The following is a 19,561-nucleotide window of genomic DNA, read 5'->3' as shown; positions in this document are numbered from 1 at the left end:
ACATAGGTATGTATATATAATGTATATGACTTATATACAGTTTCTATATTTTATTCTGGCTAGTTAAGATTGCTCAGAAATGCAACTTCTAATGTCCAAACTGAAGGGTGTGTGGAGTTCTGTGGTTGTGATGGAGGACCAGGTGTTAAAAAGTAGTGGGTCGAAGCCATGGGTTAAGGTTTTGGGGATTTGGATCAAAGAGGGGCTTCCTGGGGGTCCCTATTAATATCAACAAAAGAGAAGCAATGTATTTCTTCTCTGATTATTTTCCTGGTTTCTCTGAGCATGCTCACCGTGGCTCCCAGACTCATTCCTCAATTGTGTGAACTCAGGAGAAAGTAGCATCTCTTGGGAGGAATTGGTGCCAGAGCTTTGAAGCAACACAAGTCTGTCATTACAACCTGATGCCTTTCCACTACCATTGCTACCGCCCCACTTGAGGTCTTACTGTGGTCTAGGAACATAGTTAAAGTACATACAAAAATATTCATTTTTGATTAGGAAAAATCTGCCTTCCTGCACTCAGCTAGACACTTGGAAGGCTATTTCATTGTATTTATGCAGGTTATTCTTTCTCATCCTTCAAGATTACTGGTTCCCAAGTAGTTTTTGGTTTTCCTCTAGCAGAGCTTCTCTAGGGTAACTTGAGGTACAGTCTGAGCCTGAAATGTGACGCTAGCGAGGGTCAGATGAGAACTTACATGTATTTACAGTTATATAAACTTAGGCACCAGGAGGACATATTTCATCAAGTTTCTTCCTACACTTGAAAATACTTTCCTGAAACTTGCGGCTGAGGTGTAGTAAGTGAAGGGCTGGGAGGCAATAATATAAAAACTTGAACTGTGTGTAGGAATACACTTTAACATAGGTCATGGAATTGAATTTTCCTCAGTAACTACAACTATTTAGATCATTCTTTTGTTGTTTGCCACATCTCTGAAATAGCCTCAAAGTTGAAGTTATCACTAATTAGAATTATATGCTCAAAATGTTTGCAGAGATAATTCAACTATGTCTTAGTTTCCATAGGTAAATAGAATTGCTACATTTTATTTTACCAACAGCAGACCTAGACTGCTAATTTAGGGAGGAAGTGTGATGTCCTGAAAAAATATGATATAGTATTACGAGTTTCCCATCTTCATACTTTTCTCTCTTTACATAGATCTGACATGTCATTGCAAAGAGCTCACAGTGATGCTAAATTAAAAGTTTAGGGAAAACCTGGGTGTTGTGTTTTCAACATACAAGAAGTAAAGAATTTTGGCTTTATTTTTTTCTTCATTAAGAAAAGCAGAGTAAACTTTTTTTTTCATACCTTAACGTGTCTATTCAGCAGTCTAATTTCAATTAAATTGGAAGAAAGTCAGTATATTGTCAATATGGATTGCAGCCTGGGCATCCAGACATTTTTTTTTTTCCTACATAATATTTCCTCTGACCAATGTGTCTCCTGTGAGCACACTTTCATGATCATTGAACTTTCTCTAGAAATGATGTGGCGTACCTAAATATAACGTCTAAACTGGCAGTATGTGTGCACATATCTTTCAAGGAGGATAGATCCACTGTTATAAAAACCAAAAATGGATTTTTTTTTTTCAAAATTTTACTCTCAGGCTAGGAAATAATTGATGCAGTATTAGCTTTATTTTGAAATAATTATAAGAAAATTACAAAAAGGGCTACAGAGTTCCTTTTCATGCTGGTTTTCCTAGTGTTAACATCTTACACGGCCAAAATATAGTGATCAAAAGCAGGAAAGTGACGTTGGTGTCATTCAGTTAATGAAACAGCAAGCCTTATTTAAAGTTCACCAGTTTTTCTACTAATGTCCTCTTTCTCTTCCAAGATCTAATCCAGAATCCCACCTTGTTTGCAATATTCATTTCTTTGTACTGTCCTTTAATTCATGACAATTCCTTAGTCTTTCCTTTGGTGATCTTGACACTTTTGAAGACCGCTGGTCAGTTATGTTGTAGCACCTTACTCAACTGTCTGATGTTTTCTCATGATCACACTGAGCTTAGGCGTTGTTTGCAAGGAGACCACACACGAATACTGTGTCCCCCTCAGTGTTCCATGGCAGAGGGGGCTTGAGACCAATATGAATTGGCACTGGTGATGTCAGCCTTGATCACTTGGTTAAGAGGGAGTTGGCTAAGTTTCCTCATGTCAAATTATTCTCTTCCCCCTGAGTCTTAGCTTTAGACAAAGACGCATGTATTTATTCTTAATTTACTAAGTATTGTATACTCACTATACTCTTTTATACCTCAGTTTCCCTGCCTAAAAATTATAATACTGGAACCTAACCCTCATCCCAAACAGTGTAGACTTAATACACTGTCCTTTGGAGATTCTCAGATAAAAGCCACTTTATAACTGGAAATGATCACTCTGTCACATTTTAAATAAGAACATAAGTAGAATGGTTAAAGTAGATTGGCGGCATGTGCTCATCTCACACCCAGAACTACAGGGACATCTGCTCTATATGTGACCGGCTGGGCCTGAAATCTCGTTCCCTGAGAACCAACTAATGTTTGCTCAATTTGGCCTAAGTCAGCCTGATTAAACAAAGAGCACATTGATCACTTTCTACCTATTTTGGCTATTAAACTAACCGATGAATAACCATGCACTGATAGGGCTATAAAAACCTTTTTTTAAACTGTCACATTTGCAATTTCTGCTGTTCTTATAAGAGGGGAAAGTGTCCCTTGGCATGCTAATGATTCTGGATCCATTTGCAATAATTCAGTCTCATTAGTTTGTATCTGATGATGAAATATCCCCACCAGTGCAGAGAAAGGCACCCTTCGCACAGAGGTTTACCAGCTGTCTCCTCTATTTTTCTTTTGGAATATCACCGCTATCGGCCCTGATACAATAGGCTGAGAAGAAGTTAGCAACTTACAGGTCTAGGAGAAAGCAGTGGAAGGAATACCAAAGAAGTAACTGACTCACTTGCCTCTCCAAGCCTCACTTTCTTCTTTGACAAATGGGAATAATGATATACCTACCTCCTCAAGTTACTGTGAGGATTACATACTTCATGTAAAATCTTTGGATAGTAACAGACGTAGTATGTACTCAAGAAAAAAGCTTGTCGTTTTCTCTCTCTATCATCTTTCATGCCTGAGATACAGATCAGGGTGCAAAAAAATAAAATAAAACAAGAAAATGGAGGCGAGCACTTGCTTAAATAGTTTTGTATAATATGCAGTGGATTTCTGGAAAACTTCAATACCAAACAAAAATTCAAAAGAGTTTGTCAAATGATCTGGAAACGTCCTATCATCTGCCTGCAGTCCTAGACCAAATAAGAATGATGCTGAGGTGTGCCTATAGGAATTTAGCTTATTCTTCAAGAAAGTGAGTTCCATGGGCAAAAAACTGGAAAGTGCACCAGAATGCAAACTCCATGATGACAGGACTTTGTCTACTATGACATCAAGTGCCTAACATACTGTGTTTATTCATCAAATTTTATTTAGATGAATGTTCCAGTATATTTATTTCTATAAATAATAGCACAGGATCTAGAATGTACAATTTACCATTTCATGAGATGGCAGGCTATGAATATAAATCCTGTTTTACCACTTCACTAAAGAGTAGGGTAGTTTCATGTCCCACACTCCACTTAGACTTCTAAGCTTCCCCTAGGTAAGACAAAGTCGATGTTAAGACTGTCTTAGAGTGCTAACCATTTTCCATGCATTAGCTCACATACTTCCCTATGCACTTCTGAAGTAGATGGCAGTCTCCATCTTATAGACAAAAAATTGGAGCATCCAAATAACTTTTCCAAAACATTTCAGGCATTGGATATAGAAAACCAAGATTTGAACACAGGTCTGTTTCCAAAGGTCATATACACTCTTGATTCTTACTGACACGCTTTCCTGGTTGTCCACTGTTATGAGCCCCCCTAGAGCACTGTGTTATTTACACCGCCAGTAGAATAAAATAAGCTCCATGAGGGCAGACTATGTGTGTCTTATTCATTTCTGTATCATGTGGCATGTCAATTAGTAGAAATTTAGTTAATAATTTGTGAGTGAAGTACAGAGGATAAATGATTTTAGCCTGTTTATTTTTATAGCCTGTCATAATTTGTGCATTTATGTTTGCAGTCTTATTTCTACTTCTGATTAAGTAGATACAGACTCTGTTTTAGGCTACCACCTGTCTGATTTGGCTGTCCAAGCAATCAGCAAGCTGTGCATAGTGATGAATATACTGGTAGCTTTACTTCCCCACTAAGTGCATCCAAGTAAAAGCTCTGAAAGTCACACGGTTCTTTCCACTTTAAATCTGACAGCTAATATATTAGGTATTAGAGTGTTTTGTGCTTACCTTTAGCTCTTCTTTGGTTTAGGTGATTAAAAAATGCCTGTTGCTGTCTGTATGTGCAACATGCTTCATTACCAGTGATTTATTTGGGAGTTTAGCAGAATTGGCACCCTGCAGCACACCAGTGGGCAGAAGGAAAACAAACGTGAGATGATTGCTAAGAACGCTTCTTTCCTGCTCTGTTGGTAGCAGCCTTAAGAAAGTTTGCAAAGTTTACTTCCCATTACCCAGAAAGCAAGACTAAGACTGGCGTCTCTGGGAAATGTCATTTCCGCCCCCTGCAATATCCCCAGATTCCTCCACGCACTCTGCTCTGATGCTCAGGTGGGAATGCAGTGGGTCATGGGTTTTTCCCCTTTGTCACAGCGAGCTTCCTGCATCCATGCGTCTCCTGAAGCCAGGTGCTTCCACTGACTGTCCATCTTCTTTTCCCGACAAGTTTACCTTCTCAAAGCCATGCTCAACTTTTTTAGCAGAATCCAACTAAAGAGATTTTCTCTTATATTCCTTTCAACAGCCCTGAATCATCACTGTCACTTTGCTGAAGAGAAAAGTAAGGCTAACCTAGGTTAAATGACTTGCCCAAGGTCAACAACTAAATGGTAGAGCTGGGATTTAAAGCTGGCTTGTGTGATTCTAAAGCGGATGTTTTCAACCACCATAGGGAAGGCAAAGAAGTTTTTATGTTACTTACAAACCGTATTGATTTTGTTGTGCCTGCTTGAAATGCTACCTGGAAAAGATTCTGAGACTGCCCTTGGGCTAAGTGGGAGAAGGTGTCATGCTCAATTAGCATTGCTTTCCCTGGGAAGGGGCCATGGAGGTACCGTGTCTTTTCCTGTCTTCTGCTATGATCTACTTTTGTTCTCAATTCTGTTGTACTGAGAGTGTACTAATATGGGAATGATATTCTAAAGGGAAGATGAAGTATCAGAGAAGCAGTCTAAATAAGAGGAAGAAAAAAACATGTATCTTATACGTACTACAGTTAATAAGCCTGTGTTATAACTATTTGGGAGAATTTCAGGAGAATGGATAAACATCTATACTCTGAAGTTAAACTTTTAGGGTTGCTTTCTAGGGTGATGGAAATATTCTACATCTTGGTGGTATAGTAGTGATATGACTACATAAAGTTTTGAAATCTCATTAAACTTTACACTATAAAGAATGCCTATCAGTGTATGTAAAATATACTTCAGTAAACTTCTGGGGAAAATATTCAGAGTTTATGTCCTATCTCCATTACTTCTCAGCTCTAACTAAAGATAACGTACTTAACCTTTCAAATGATATTGTTGTCTACTTAAAGGGTTGTTTTAAAGATTATATGTGTTAATACTTAATAAGGGACTACTATATAATAAGTGCTTCGTAAGGGATATCTATTATTTATCATCTCCTCTGTTATTTCATATTACATTCTACCATTACATTGCCTCCAACGTTGTTTAATAGTTTAATCACATATCCTTTTATGTTGCTTTTTAATTACATATGTTGTATTGGAAACTCACAAATATGTAAGTTTCATATATGAATAATTGCATAATGTATTTAATTATATCTTTGAATGCAAGGCTTTTCTGTTTTCATCTAAAAGATGCTAGAACACGAACCATATCTGTTTGTTTTTCAACTGAAATGTAAAAGTGTTCAGTATCTACATGTCCTAAATAAGTATTTATTAAAGCTGATGGGCTACAAGGTGTGTTTGAACATAATGGAAGCATTAGATATGATAGAATGTTTAGAATGAATCTGTAATATATACTTAGAAACCTAAGCAAATAAAGAGGAAATTATTAAGTCTTAAAAAACCCAACTATTACAGAAAGGAAGCATAAGCAGTTTACTCTGGGACTCAGTTGAAAAATTATTAACCAAATTAAATGATGTAACTAAATTTGGACAACAGTGGAACCAGACGTTTGTGTGTGTGTTGTGTATGTGTGTCTGTCATTGGGAGTGATTATATGAGAAAGCTGAATTATTGTCATCCATAAAAGAAACTAATAATACATAAGACCCCCAAATCAAGATATAGTAGTATAAGCATTTTTTTTTGTGAAGATTGCGGTACATATCAGAAAGGCAACCTATTTTCCTTGGGAAGCAGTTCTCTGAGGGGAGTAGGAGTAGGTATTTAAGCTATGTTTATGTATTACTTTAACAAAAGTAAAAATTAAATACAGCTTTAGAAAGTAGTTCAGTAAGTGATTACCTGGTGGAGACTATGAGTGGTGAATATGTATTTGTGGCCTGGGATTACATTGCAGTAACAGCACCATACATAGAACTTAAAAGCAGTGTATCTCAGACAACTTTGACGCTTGAGAAGATGATGTCATCTGAGAAATTGTGAGATGTCTAATTGGTGATGACAAAGGCAGAGTGACCACCGTTCATTTATTGAATTAAATCTTTTGAATACACACCGTGTTTCTGATGTAATGATGCAACAGGACTTAAACGATTTTTAGAAACAGTCTGATCCAGACCGCTTTTATTGGTAAAGAAACTTGCCCAGCAAGTAAATAACAGCACTGAGCTAGGAACCCAGTTGTTCTGAATCTCAATCCAGTGATCTTTTGAAATAACACACTTTGATTATTGCAGTGACTTCAGTTCTTGTTTTTAAGATGGTCTCCTGAGTAGCAAAGTGTAAAGGTCTAACATCAAAGGAGAATAAGGTTTTGTAAGGAGAAAATCTGTTGAGAAAGTGGTAGTGCATATATGTTCTAAGAAACTTTAATATGGGATTTTTCATAAATAGTTTGTAGAATTCTTTTGGCTCTCAGAATGTCTAAAAGATATCCTTCAGTGACTGAGTTGATAAGATGTTGGCTAGCTGGCTTTTATGCCAGAGTGTGTCTTAATGTAATCATCATATTTCTGGTTAGAATTGCCACAAGTGGCAGACACCATTTTGCCTAGAAAGACTTTTAAAAGGCTTTTTTGGGGATAATTGTTTTATGGGGATAATTGTTCCCATTTAGCTGACCCTCTGTCCTCAAAGTCCTCTGAAATGTGATCTTATGATGGAAATAGAGTCCCAATCAGCCACTGAGTAGCTGGGTACCATCTACATAAGGAATTCCATCTCATGCGTGCCTACCTGTTGGTTAATAAGTGCAGTTTTCCAAATGTATTATCCAGTCCCTTTTATATCTTCTTTACACCGTCCTCTTAATACTTTCAGATGCTTGGGACAAGCAATCCAAAGAGAAACCGAGCAACACACATTTTTTTCACATTCCTGGCAGACTACTTATTTCAATCTCCACTGAAGTAGGGAAGACCTCAAGGAAATAGACATGGAAATATGTTTCTTGCAGAAGATAAGAGTAAAAAGCTGGTACAAGGAGAAAATCTATTAAGCTAATTTGATTGATATGAATTTTCATTATCCAAGAAGAACCTGTAGACCAGATACCATAAGGATAGAAAGTATAGATTATTTTGTACCCCTAAGTTGGCATATAAACTAAGTTATATAGTCAGTAATCTTTTCTACCCAGCTGAGTTGTCATCCTTTTGTGGGCAGAGGCCTTGACCTTGACTCTTTACATTCTGCATATTACCATTTGAATAATGAGCACTCAATAAATATTTGTTGACTGACTGAATATTAAGATTTGACTATATGCCACTTTCCCTTGAAATGATTGACAGGTTGCTTCCTGAGGAAGCTGGATGTGTCTCCTGCTTTCAGTTCTGCTCACTGCTTCCTCGCCATTATGATTGACTGCACCGCTTATTAGTTAATTGTAGAGTTAGAAAATGCTCAACTATACACTGGGAGCTGTGGATGATCCTTTTTAAAATTCTTGCCTTAAGAATGGCTGCATCCTAAATAATAATTAGGAAGAAAACAAATGTTCCTGTTGTTCTTACGTTTAGAGGGAAAGAAGCATTCCCAGCTGTGCTCTCACAGGGAGTTCTGAACTCACACTAGTGAAATGCAGTCTTCTGACAAGGTCTCAGCTCTGAAACCCATGCTCTACTTTGCATTATGAATATTATGCAGATTCTGTACCTCTGCTCCCTGGTATCTGGCTTCTATTCTGCAGAAGGGGGCAACATGAAAAGCAGAGTTAGAAGGGTTACCAGCAGAACTTTATGGCACCCCTTTAAAGACACATTGCTTTATTTACATTTCTGTTGCTGTGGTAGAAAAGAGCACAGCACTTGAAGTATGAAGACCTAGATTTGAATACTGGCTCTGATGATTTCTAGATGTTTGACCTTGAACAAGTTCCATTCATAGTCTAATTTCCAAGATCATAATTTTAAAGAGGATTAGTGATAGCTGACCTCCAGGGTTGTGATGAAGGTTAAATAAGAAGGGAATGTAAAAGTACATTGTAGATCCATGAAAGATGTTAAATTTATTCTTTGATTTACATACTATTTATTGACTGCCTGCTCTGTGCCATGTAATTCTCCATGAGCCTCTTAAATACCTATGAAAAAACAAATATTACTACCTTTGTAAAGTTTAAAATCTCGGAGGGGATTTGAATTAGAATCTACACAATAAGAATAATTGATATTCACTTTCAAAACATAGGTCAGTTAAATCTTACAACACACGTGTGAGAAAGATAGGGCTCATGGCGTGAGTCCCAAACTATAGATAAGCAAATATGTTTACAAAGGTTGTGGCTTCCCCAACATTGATAACTGGTGGCAAAACCAGGAAGAAAGAACTCAATTCACTTAATTGCAAATCCAGTGTTTTCCCACTCTGTCTTACTGCCATGAGGTTTTGAAAAACTGTGTTGAATATTGGCAGTAGACTTAGTAATTAGAGCTCACCTGTTGAGCAGAGGAGACAAGCAACGGGGAACATAGATATTCTCTGCTTCTGGGGATTGCATTTAAAGCAGATCCCCATACAGGGAAACCAAGTTTATTCAGAACTTCCCCCTGCTTAAAGTCATTTCCACCCTCTCCTAGTCTTCAGATTCAGGTCCAAACTCTTTAATATACATTCAAGGCTGTTTGGGGATCAGGTAGCTGGCTTAGGCAGTGCTGTACTATGTTTAGCAAGGGTGGCTACTAAGTGTCAAGGCCCTGACCTTGGTGCCTTCCATACCCTCTCACTAATCCTTACAGTAAGCCTGGATGATGGGTATTGTTATTTTACAGATGAGCCACACAGCTGGAGAATGTAGGGCCAAGATTAGAGCACACCTGTGAGTCCGCCCATTGTGCTTCTTCCGTTTTCTTGTGTTGCAGTAACTTGAAGATTCTCTAAATTCTCATGCCTGTCAGTTGCCCTTGTCTCTTGGCTTAGAATTTCCTTCCTCCCTCTTATTTATCCTTTAAGACACAGTTCAAACTGTTAGCCCCTTTGGAGAGTATTCTTGAAGCCCCTGCCCTACCCCACCCCCTGGCTCAGTTAGATGATGTTCCTTTAGCATCCTTAGCACCTTGTCCTTAATAGACTTATTATGTGAATCCCACTGAAATATAATGCCTGGTTTAATCGCCTTTCTCACCAAGTAGACAGTGAGCTCCTTGAGGACAGGGCTCTCACCTCCATCACCTCTGCCCCTCCACCCCCTAGCACTGTCCCTGCCCCCAGTAAGCACACCTGCTTATTTGTTGAGCTGAATTAGAGCATTTGGATACCAGCAGAATTTTAATTTAGCCAAGTGCTAAAAGCAGTCATTATATGATGAGACCCTGCCTGCATGTAGATTCTTGGAAACCAAGATGTTTATGGAAGAACTGCATCATGATTTGTCTTACACACTTTAGACTGAGTACTTTAGCATGACTCTTGCTATATAAGAACTGTTTGAAGTGTTGGAGGCTGGAGGAGTTTTGCTGTGTGGAGCAATGTGTACAGATAAACTGTGGGATTCTCAATTATTCATATCCTTCTGGCTCAGCCAGAGAAAGCAACCCAGTCCTGTTTCATTGTGTGGCCCCCTCCCCAGGATTTACGAGTCTAATTCTTGGTCAGGGTCCCACAGTTAGTGCTGAGTACACTACCTTTTCCTACAGCCACCTTAGGGTAAACCAGAGAGAGCTCCAGGCTGCAGGGGAGATCTATTACTGCCATAACTCTAGCCTCATCCCACAGCTTGCTTTCTGGTTCTGGCAGAAAAACTGAAATTATGAAACTTGGTATCCTGCACCACAGTCCCACATGAGATTCATGAATCTTCAGCTCCCTTCAGAAAACCCTGTGCTCTGGTTACGACTGCCCATCAGACGAATTACCATCAACGACCCCATTATTTCTGATTAGTGAAGGTGAGCCTTACCTACCTGGATGTAAATAAACGCCAGTCGGGTTCTTGAAATCCTTCGTCCTTAAAAATCTACAGCTCTTAACAGAACACACACTGTAAATAGCATCCTATCTTGAATTCAATCTTTATGGTGTAATTGGATACATTTTCTAAGCTAATTTTAATTGCTTCAAGAAACTGCTTAACAATGTAGATCAATCCCCTGGTCTGAGATGACATTTCCGTCGCAAAATTAATTATTAATACCCTGATCATTTGCTAAAGACATTAATAGTTTTCATTGATCAGCACATCCTGTTTATCTAAAATGGCCTAATCACCATGCATGTCAGAAGAGTATCTGAACATATCCAGTTAGAGACACGGCCCACTTTTCAGCCGCATCAGCACATCAGAAGTTAAGAGTCCCTTTTGTCTTCACAACGTATCTAGTCTGGCTTTATCAGAAACTGAGCTATTTAAGGGCGCAAAAGAAAGACGAGTTCTCTAATGATGCTTCTTCACTTTCTCTTAGCTTCATGGTAAACATAAAGGTTTCTGAGTGACCACGTGGCATCAATTAATGCTAAGAGCCCTTGATTGAGGAGCTCATGTTAGTCCACGTTGATCCATGCTCTCATGTAAACCTGTGTTCGCTCAGTGTTTTCCTGGTAAGTGGCAGTGAGAGGAGAAGACCCAGGTTATCATCAGCTTAAAAAATATCCGGGCTACAATAATAATCATATCTAGCATTCGTATGGTGCTGTGTGGTTTTCAAAGAGGTTTCATTTACTTAACCAGGATGTTTCTTTTGAAACAACCTTGGGAGAGAGGCGGGGTGGGGTGCATAACCAGGACCTGGCAACTGGTTACCGCCCAAGCTGTAAACAGAGTGTGTCTTCTGCTTTCCTGGATTTCTCCCTTATTTGGTTAAACGATGAATAGGAAGAAGCATCCTTCTCATCTTTCAAACACCAGTAGGAGCTCATCTCCTTTATGAAGTCCAGAAACTGTCCTCCTTCCTTCAAAATGGCATGTTGTGTTGCAGTTTTATGAAACTGCAGGTAACTGACCCCACTGGAGTAGGAGATTCTTACGGCTACCTGCAGCTGGGATCTCCATTTTGGCAGGTCCGGTGCCTCACTAGTGTCTGGCAAGCAAAAGGCACTCCACAGATGCATAAATCCGTGGCTGGCTCACAGGGTGGATGGGAGAAGGGATGAGTGGATGAGAGCAAGCCAAGCACAGCGTGAGTTCTGTTTTACTGAGGTCATGTTGCAAAACTGTGGCACCTGAAGGCAATTTGGTGGTGTTTGGCTCCCTCAGTGTTTTAAAAGAATCTTTTGAAGTGGTTTCCAACATTTAAAACTTGGGATATTTTCAAAATACAATAATATTTTCAACTTTTCTTTGAAAAGTTGTAAGTGCTCCTGCAACCCTAGGTCTATGCCCCACACGTTAGCCATCAGCATGAGCTGGGGGGGTACCTGCCCCTTCAGACAGGGTGTGCCCTTGCCCTCCCAAGGGCCCGTGAATGCCACCTGCTTCACCCATCCACTTACCTGCTTTGTACATCGTACACAGAACAAGCAGCCTCTCTTCACCACGGAGTTCTCCTGTTTTAAGATTCCTGGCTAACGGAAGAATAACTGTTCTTACTCATGCTCTGGATTTGTCCAAAAGAACCTAGTAGACAGCTCCTCATAGTTAGTAGGATTTTTCTCTGTAGGCACTGGAGCTGCACATTTCTGTTGCATTTTGGGGATGAAACATGGAGCATTGGGGGAAAAAAATGTTTGAATTGATGGGGTAGTTATAATTTTTCATACATGTAACTCCATGCTAAGACTTCAGAATTTCTCATTAAAGTCCACCAATGCTAGCCCTATTTTGTTCAGTGGAATTTCTTCTGTATTCACTATTTTGGGTGTATTATTAATTGGAAAATAAATAAGAACAGGACCTGGAAACTAAGGGACTGGAAAGGGTTGGTTCACATCTAATCAGAAGCTGTTCTTACCTGTACTCAGTAGCCACAGGGACCTACCAGCTTCAGTCTCTGCCCACGTATTATTAGGAAGCAGGAAAGGAGCCTTATTTGCTTCATATTCAAAATTTAACATTCTTTCTCTTCTTCAATAGTAGTTTTCCAGAAGTCATTTTTATTTGTACTCAAGTAAAGATAAATTTGCAGAGAGCACAAGGAGAAGTATTCCCAAATCTCATTGTAATGTCTCTTCTCTCCCACAGATTAAAGGTTGAATACAACTTAAAAGAAACAGCTATTTTATTCACCTTTTATTGGACTTGAAACTCCTTTGACCTCAGAAACTGAAGATGAGGTTGCCATGGGAACTGCTGGTGCTGCAGTCATTCATGTTGTGCCTTGCAGGTAGAGTGTCATTTTAAAACTTTTTGATTTAAAAATGCCACTGTATTTCACACTAATTCAAAAGTGGGCCTTCACTTTAGATGGCAGTGATAAAATCGTAAGAGTGCACGCTACTATGACTAGCGTTTGCTGACACTTCTGAATACTCTCTCCTGATAGTCATTTAGTGCCTCTTTTCATGGTGGTGTAGCCAAAGCTAGACATTGATGTTTCACCTGTCTCTCTGGTCCTTTTAGAATTTTTTGAGCCATTATTTAGTTTGAAAGTTGTTATTTGTGCTCATTCCAGTGCTCAATTGCACAGAGATATTGGGCAATAAAACTGATAATATAGTCTAGAGTATTGCCTACTTTGATGTCATTGGATGGAAGTTTATCTGGGTGACTCTTTCAATATCTTTGTTGCTATCACTCCGTCTTTTGATACTTTCTTTTTCATGTCAATACACCTATAGCTTAGCAGGAGCCGGAAAGCATAGACACAAGGCTTTTACCATGCTTTCATGGTCACCCGCTAGACAAGGGCTTTAAAAAGTTCAAACATGCTATTTATTACTTCCTTGGTTTTCTGGAAGATAGGAGCCTGCCAGCTGACATACATAACTCAGTGTTGACGCTGCTTAAGTCCAGCATGCACTGAGAGTTGGTTTCCAGGTTGGGATGGTGGGTGTCTTTCCAGGTCTTTTTGAAATGAGTCTAGTTCACCTGCTTTGTTATTCAGAGTGTCAAGTCCAAGAGGGACACCTGGAATATATCTGTGTTTTTACAACATAAAACAAAAAATGACTTTTGGATCATCATGACATTGATTCATGCATTCATTCAAATAATGTTATTGAGTATTTTACAAGGAGGCAGCTCTGTGTTAATATCTGTGAATATACTCCTAAGCAAGACAGACACAGAACTCTATTAGCTGCGTTCTATAGCTATATTGACCGACAGCTTGATACGGCAGATTATGTGCAATTGTTGAGTAAAGGTAGTAACGGTAGTGCTTACATGTATGGATCCCTTACTCGTGCCAAGCACTGTGCTAAGCCCTCCGTGTACTTTTATTTCATTGTCTCATGATCACTAGGAAGTATTTACTCTTTATTTTTACTTGTGTCGCTATTATTGTTAATATTATTACTGAAGCATTAAGAAGTTAAGAAACTCACCCAAGGTCACCAAGCCAGGAGGTGGTAGAGAAAATAAGGTTCCAACCCAAAGCTGACTAACTCCAGATTCCATAGTTTTGACCAGCACACTCTACAGCCTTGTGGCTGTCTTGTCGATTTGTCCAGTAAATGGTTGCAAATGTACTCTTTAAATTTTGGTTTTCATTCTTCCTGCGTTTTTCTAAATGTAAACCCCCATCCACTTACGAACTTTAGAATGCCCTACCTTCAAATCCCAAACTTCTTGCCTTAGTTAGGTTCACAGCATCCTCGCCATTCCCTGATCATGGACCTGTTGGCATCTAGCTGTCTCTTTTAGAACTATTACTTTTCTCCCTCATCTGGTCAGGAGCTTTATCTCCGCCCCCTCCCCAAGCCAGTGCCTCAGGCTCTGTGCCTCATTTCCTTTTCTCCATTCTTTTCATGACCCTTGACCCTACCCAAAGTCCTCAACTGAGATAGTCTGGCTCTAACTTCTCCTGGGAGAGACATATTCTTTAAAGCATAACATAATGAATCGATTTCTCAGTGTTTGACCAAAGCAATGTGTTTATTTAACTCACTGTGCTGAGTAGATATCAGAAATTAAAGGGTTGAAGATCAAGGAAGCCATTGATCTCCTCAGTGGTGTTTTGAAAAACTTGGAATTTTCACCCAAGATGTGTATCTGTGTCTTTTTTATTCACTTAGTTTTTTGAAGGAAATCAGTATATTGATTTTTTGGTGAGTCTTTTTTGTGAACTGATTTACATGGCATTAATATTCCCTTACCATATGCCTCCTTCAGTGTAAGTAAAGTCAAGCTTTAATTAATGTTTTTGTTTTCTTGCTATTTGTTTTGATTTTATTAATTTATATAGCACTTGACACTCTGAATTTTGAACAGATTTCTTTAACTGTTCATTATTTTCCTTTTCTATACTTCTTTAGTCATGTATTTCTTGGTGAGTTTTTGGCAAGGAAAGTAATTTATGTCTATTATGTTTTTCATAATTAGTGAATCTCAAATATGCTTTTTCCTGATCTTTTTCCCTAAATAATATAGAAGATCCAAATATATAAACAGGTTCCTCCTGCAAGGGATGCACCTTGAAAGGTCTGCTAATTATTTAAGGAACTGATTAGTAATTTATGGTACAATGGAAATGTTCTCTCTTACCAAAGCTAGACTCAGTCTCTGACAGTAATTAAAAAACAGAAAAGACTACTGATGAACACAGTAACAGGGAACACATAACCCAACTACCTAGAAGAGCAAGGAAGCTAACAAATGAATGAAACATTCTTAAAGGAATAGTGACTCCTGCTGACAAGAGGGAAGGCTGGTGACTGCAGAAAACTGGACCAAACATGTCCCATTAAAGTACCAACCAGTGTACCGCTCTGGTCCTATGTGCCAGGTCTCCCAGTTTTTTGAGTTTTTATGAATAAATCTCCTAATTATTTAACATTGCCAACCAACTCAAATTAATTTTAAAATAAAAATTAAAAGGCTGTATGAAACAAATCAAAGTGGTCTTCCGGGGAGAGGCTGTTCCTAGCACACAAGGTTGCAAAGTCTGTTTCAAGCACTCAGTTTTTATTTGTTATTAGACACAGTGCCAAGTAAGTAGACCTTAGGATCTTTCTACTGACTTTTTCCAATAATGCTGTTGCCCTGTATGTTCCCATCAGTTGCCCTCTAACCTTCTTTGGATCTGTGCTCAAATGCCACCTAATTGGTAAGGCTTTTATTGACCACAGTAAATAAATAAAATAAAATAAAATAGCAATAATTCTTTTCACCAACATTTTATACCTCTCTTCTTATTTTTCTTCAGAGTTCTTATCAATATATGAATAACTATAAGTTTTGTCTTTATGCTAAATGTCTTTCCTGACCAGACTGAAGCTTTGTTAAGGCAGGCATTTCTATCTTTTTAGTTCACTGCTGTACGCCCAGCATCTTCAAAAAGTCTAGTACATAGTGCCATTCACTAAATAAATAAACATATGTCAAATGAACAAATGCTGCCTACTGACCAGAAAGGAGAGAGAGACCCAGTCTCCAATTTCAAGCTGTACTCTGGACACAAGGCATGCTGTAGTCCCTTTTATGTTAAGGCAGTGAACCAGCCACCTCTGAGGCTAATACATACAACTGTGTTGTTTAAATTAGATTGAAATATATGAAGTATTAAAAGTGGTTATTGTGCCTTGAACTGTGTATCAGTTGTTCTTGGTGCAGCACCCCCTCGCCCATTTTTTTGTTTGTTTTGTTTTTATTTTTTTATACAGCAGGTTCTTATTAGTTATCTCTTTTATACATATTAGTGTATATATGTCAATCCCAATCTCCCAATCCCCTCACCCATTTCTGCTTTCAACCACAGCTGGGTTGACTGTCCCTGTTCTGTATTTTTGTTTCTCAAGCCTTTCTCTAAAGTCACAAGCAAGGGGAACTGTGAGATCCTAACTCTCTTCTTCAGTGCAGTCCTCACACAATGGGGCATGAGAATCAGTAGATAAAGGTCTCAGGGCCTGTCATTTACAAGGAGAACACCTAGGCACATTCTACACGGTTCCTTTGAGGTCCCCAGCAAGACTGGAGCCCCGTTGCCCACAGTACCCTCTTCTACCTTCTCCTTCTCACTCCTACTTCCTGCAGTTATCTTCCAAATAAACTCTTTCCAGGTCCTTCTCTCAGGCTCTGCTTTTGGGGGAATCCAAGCCAAAAACATGCACACGCCAATTAGTAGCAGAAAAGCAGCCCAGTATTGGTCATATCAGTAATTAGGATGAAACCAGACAGAAAACATGGTTTTGACGGAGATTATTGAGGTGTTGACTGGGATGTGGATCCAGATGTGTACATGCGTGTCAGTACTTATGTGAGTACACGCACGCCTGCCTCTACATGGATACGCCTGGAGGTATTATCCAGGTCCTGCAACCAGGTAGTTTTAGTCTTTTACTTGCTTTACTATTTACTAGTTTTATTATTAGCCAGCTGCTGGGAAAGTTGTTTTTGCCTCTCTGGGATTCAGTTTACACCTCTGTACAATGAGGGTGTTGAACAGATGGTCCCTTAAAGTCCTTTCTAACTCTAAGAAAGTATAGTTCTAGCTAAACACATGATTTGAAAGGCAGATATATATGCTGAAGGGTTACAGCTAAGCCTGAAACTGCATTCATCTAATATGAAATTTCCCACAGATCCTATGCCTTACTTGTGTTACTGATTCTGTTCACATTGACAGATTTGAGAAAAAGAATAAAATGGCTGGTCCATATGTTCATATGGAACAAGAGGTGTGAAGACATTTAAAAACCCTCTGTGAATGGGTGAAAAAAATATATGTTTGATGTAGTCTCAGTTGATGTTGGTTTCAGAGAGGCTAAATTTATTCCCATCTCTGTGGTGCGGTTTACCAACTTCAGCAGTTATTTCTTTTTGAGAAAGTGCATCCTCTCCAAATGTAAGCATTTTGTTGATCTGTTCACAAAATTTCTGCTGCTGTTACAGCTGCATCTGGGGTGGGCAGGGCAGAAGGGGTCCTGTGTCATTCACGTGAGGCGTATTCTGGGATCAGTGAGTGTTCTCAAAATTGGAGCAAGGAGGAGGCCTGGGTTGAATAGTTAATCACAGGGGTGTAGCTTGAATCTATGGCAGTAAGAAATGCAAACCAGGGGCCATCACCTGCAATCAGAGCATGTGGAGACACTGCCCAGTGGTCCTCAGAAGGCATTTTAGGCTCAGGAAGTGTCTTATCACTAAGACTAATGTAGGCCGTAGATGGTTTTGTCTTATTCTAGGGTCAGAGAACACACATGTACAGTAGGAACCTCCAGTATTTGTTGATATTGATAGTAGAACTCGATGAGCACAATCTTATCGAGTTACCCCTTAATCAAACATTCCTGCGAAGCTCAGGACCTGCCCTGAAACATCCCCCCGCTCCCCACCATCATGCCCATATAGCCCCACCAGTATGCAGAGAACACAGAAGTGAGTTTCAAAGCTTGGCCTCACAGCGCAGCAGCCAGGAACAGTATTTCACTTCTCAAGACTCTCATATGTTTCCCCAGAATAAATAGAAGAACAGACAGCTCTCACATAATTCACAATTCCAGACAGATATTAAACCTAGTACTGCCTGTTTTTGCAAAAGTAACAAGTGTTCAATTAAGATCAAAAGAGAGTTGAGTAAATGTCAGTTTTCACACAGTTACTACAAAGCCTAGTTCTGTACTGAACTTTTATTTTATTGTTTCTCTTTCTAAGAAACTGGCTGGCCAGTGCATTTACAGTCATGCTGACTGCAGCCAAAGAATGGATTTCCTGTTTCTCTGTGCTGTCTCAAAACCATGGCCATGAAATGAAGCCAAGGTAGTAGAAAGATTTAGCAAGAAGAAAGCTAATAACTAGATTAAAAAGCAGTGACTCCAGTGAAGAAAATTCAGGAAAAGAATAGGGAGAAATATACCCAAAAAATAATAAACAGCAAATGGAAAACTCCTTTTGAATATCAATTTAAGTACTTAAATACATTTCATGATGGGAAAATATTAATCAGTAATAAAGATGTTGCGGTAAATAGAGAAACTGGCAGCAATTTTATATCCCCACTGGCATGGACATATAGTAGCAGTGATACAAACCAAAAGTTATTAGAAATATTCAATTTAAGACCTCTCCTGAAGCAAAATCATTAATGGCTCATTAGACACGCTCAGCCAGGCTGGTTGTCTTAACTCTAAATAAAACTCCCTTGCTGATAGAGTCTGGGACATGTATTAAAAAAAAAAAAAATTAATGAACTCTGTTGAATGAAATAAATTAGGAAGAGGGGAGAAAAACAGACAAGTGAAAAATCCAAACATTGTATGCATTTAATATCAGCTAATGTGATAATGCTTGGTTGAAATGTGGGATCAGTGATACTGCCTCAGAGGTGGAGGGCAGGTGAAGGAATAGCCGTGGCATCTCCTACCAAACCAGAAACACCACCTGGAGATGAAGTGGACCTGGAAGTTAAGAGCATGGGTTTTGAAATGAAATAGACAGATCTGCCACTTATCAGCTGTGTGATGAAGCTATTTTATCTCCCTAGGTCTTGGGTTGCTTTTTTTTCCCCACGTATAAAATGGACAAAATAAGTGTTTATTGGGGTGTTTATGAGGATTGAGATCATGTATATGTTCTTTGGACTTAGTGCAGTGTCTGATCCTTGCAAGCAGCACTGAGTGTGAGCTGTCATTCATTGAGTCATTTAGCCCGTATTAGAGGACCTGCCAGTGCTAGGATTGTGCTTCTCTCTAACAGTGTAGTTTAGCTCTAAGTGAAAGATCATCTCTGTCCTCTTTGCACTGCTGCTGGTGCTGATGCCACCACTATCAGCTTCTTAGCACACG

General features: G+C 39.0%; 1 protein-coding gene across 8 annotated transcripts in view; it reads left to right on the top strand.

Annotated features, from left to right (window-relative positions):
* The window catches only part of CNTN4 (contactin 4), a 950,427-nt gene that overhangs the window by 453,868 nt on the left and 476,998 nt on the right, over nt 1-19,561 (top strand). For 7 of the 8 annotated variants that reach the window (XM_082345360.1, XM_082345363.1, XM_082345356.1 and 4 more), the window contains one exon: nt 12,864-13,005. The exons of the other annotated variant lie outside the window; for it this stretch is intronic. In XM_082345360.1, coding sequence (XP_082201486.1) covers nt 12,951-13,005 — 55 coding nt within the window. In that variant the 5' untranslated portion in view covers nt 12,864-12,950. The remainder of the gene's footprint in view (nt 1-12,863; nt 13,006-19,561) is intronic. 8 annotated transcript variants of the gene reach the window in all.

This window comes from Balaenoptera borealis, assembly GCF_965194805.1.
Source record: "Balaenoptera borealis genome assembly, chromosome: 12".
In the NCBI taxonomy this organism is placed as follows: domain Eukaryota; kingdom Metazoa; phylum Chordata; class Mammalia; order Artiodactyla; family Balaenopteridae; genus Balaenoptera; species Balaenoptera borealis.
This window is presented reverse-complemented; position numbering and strand designations above follow the sequence as displayed.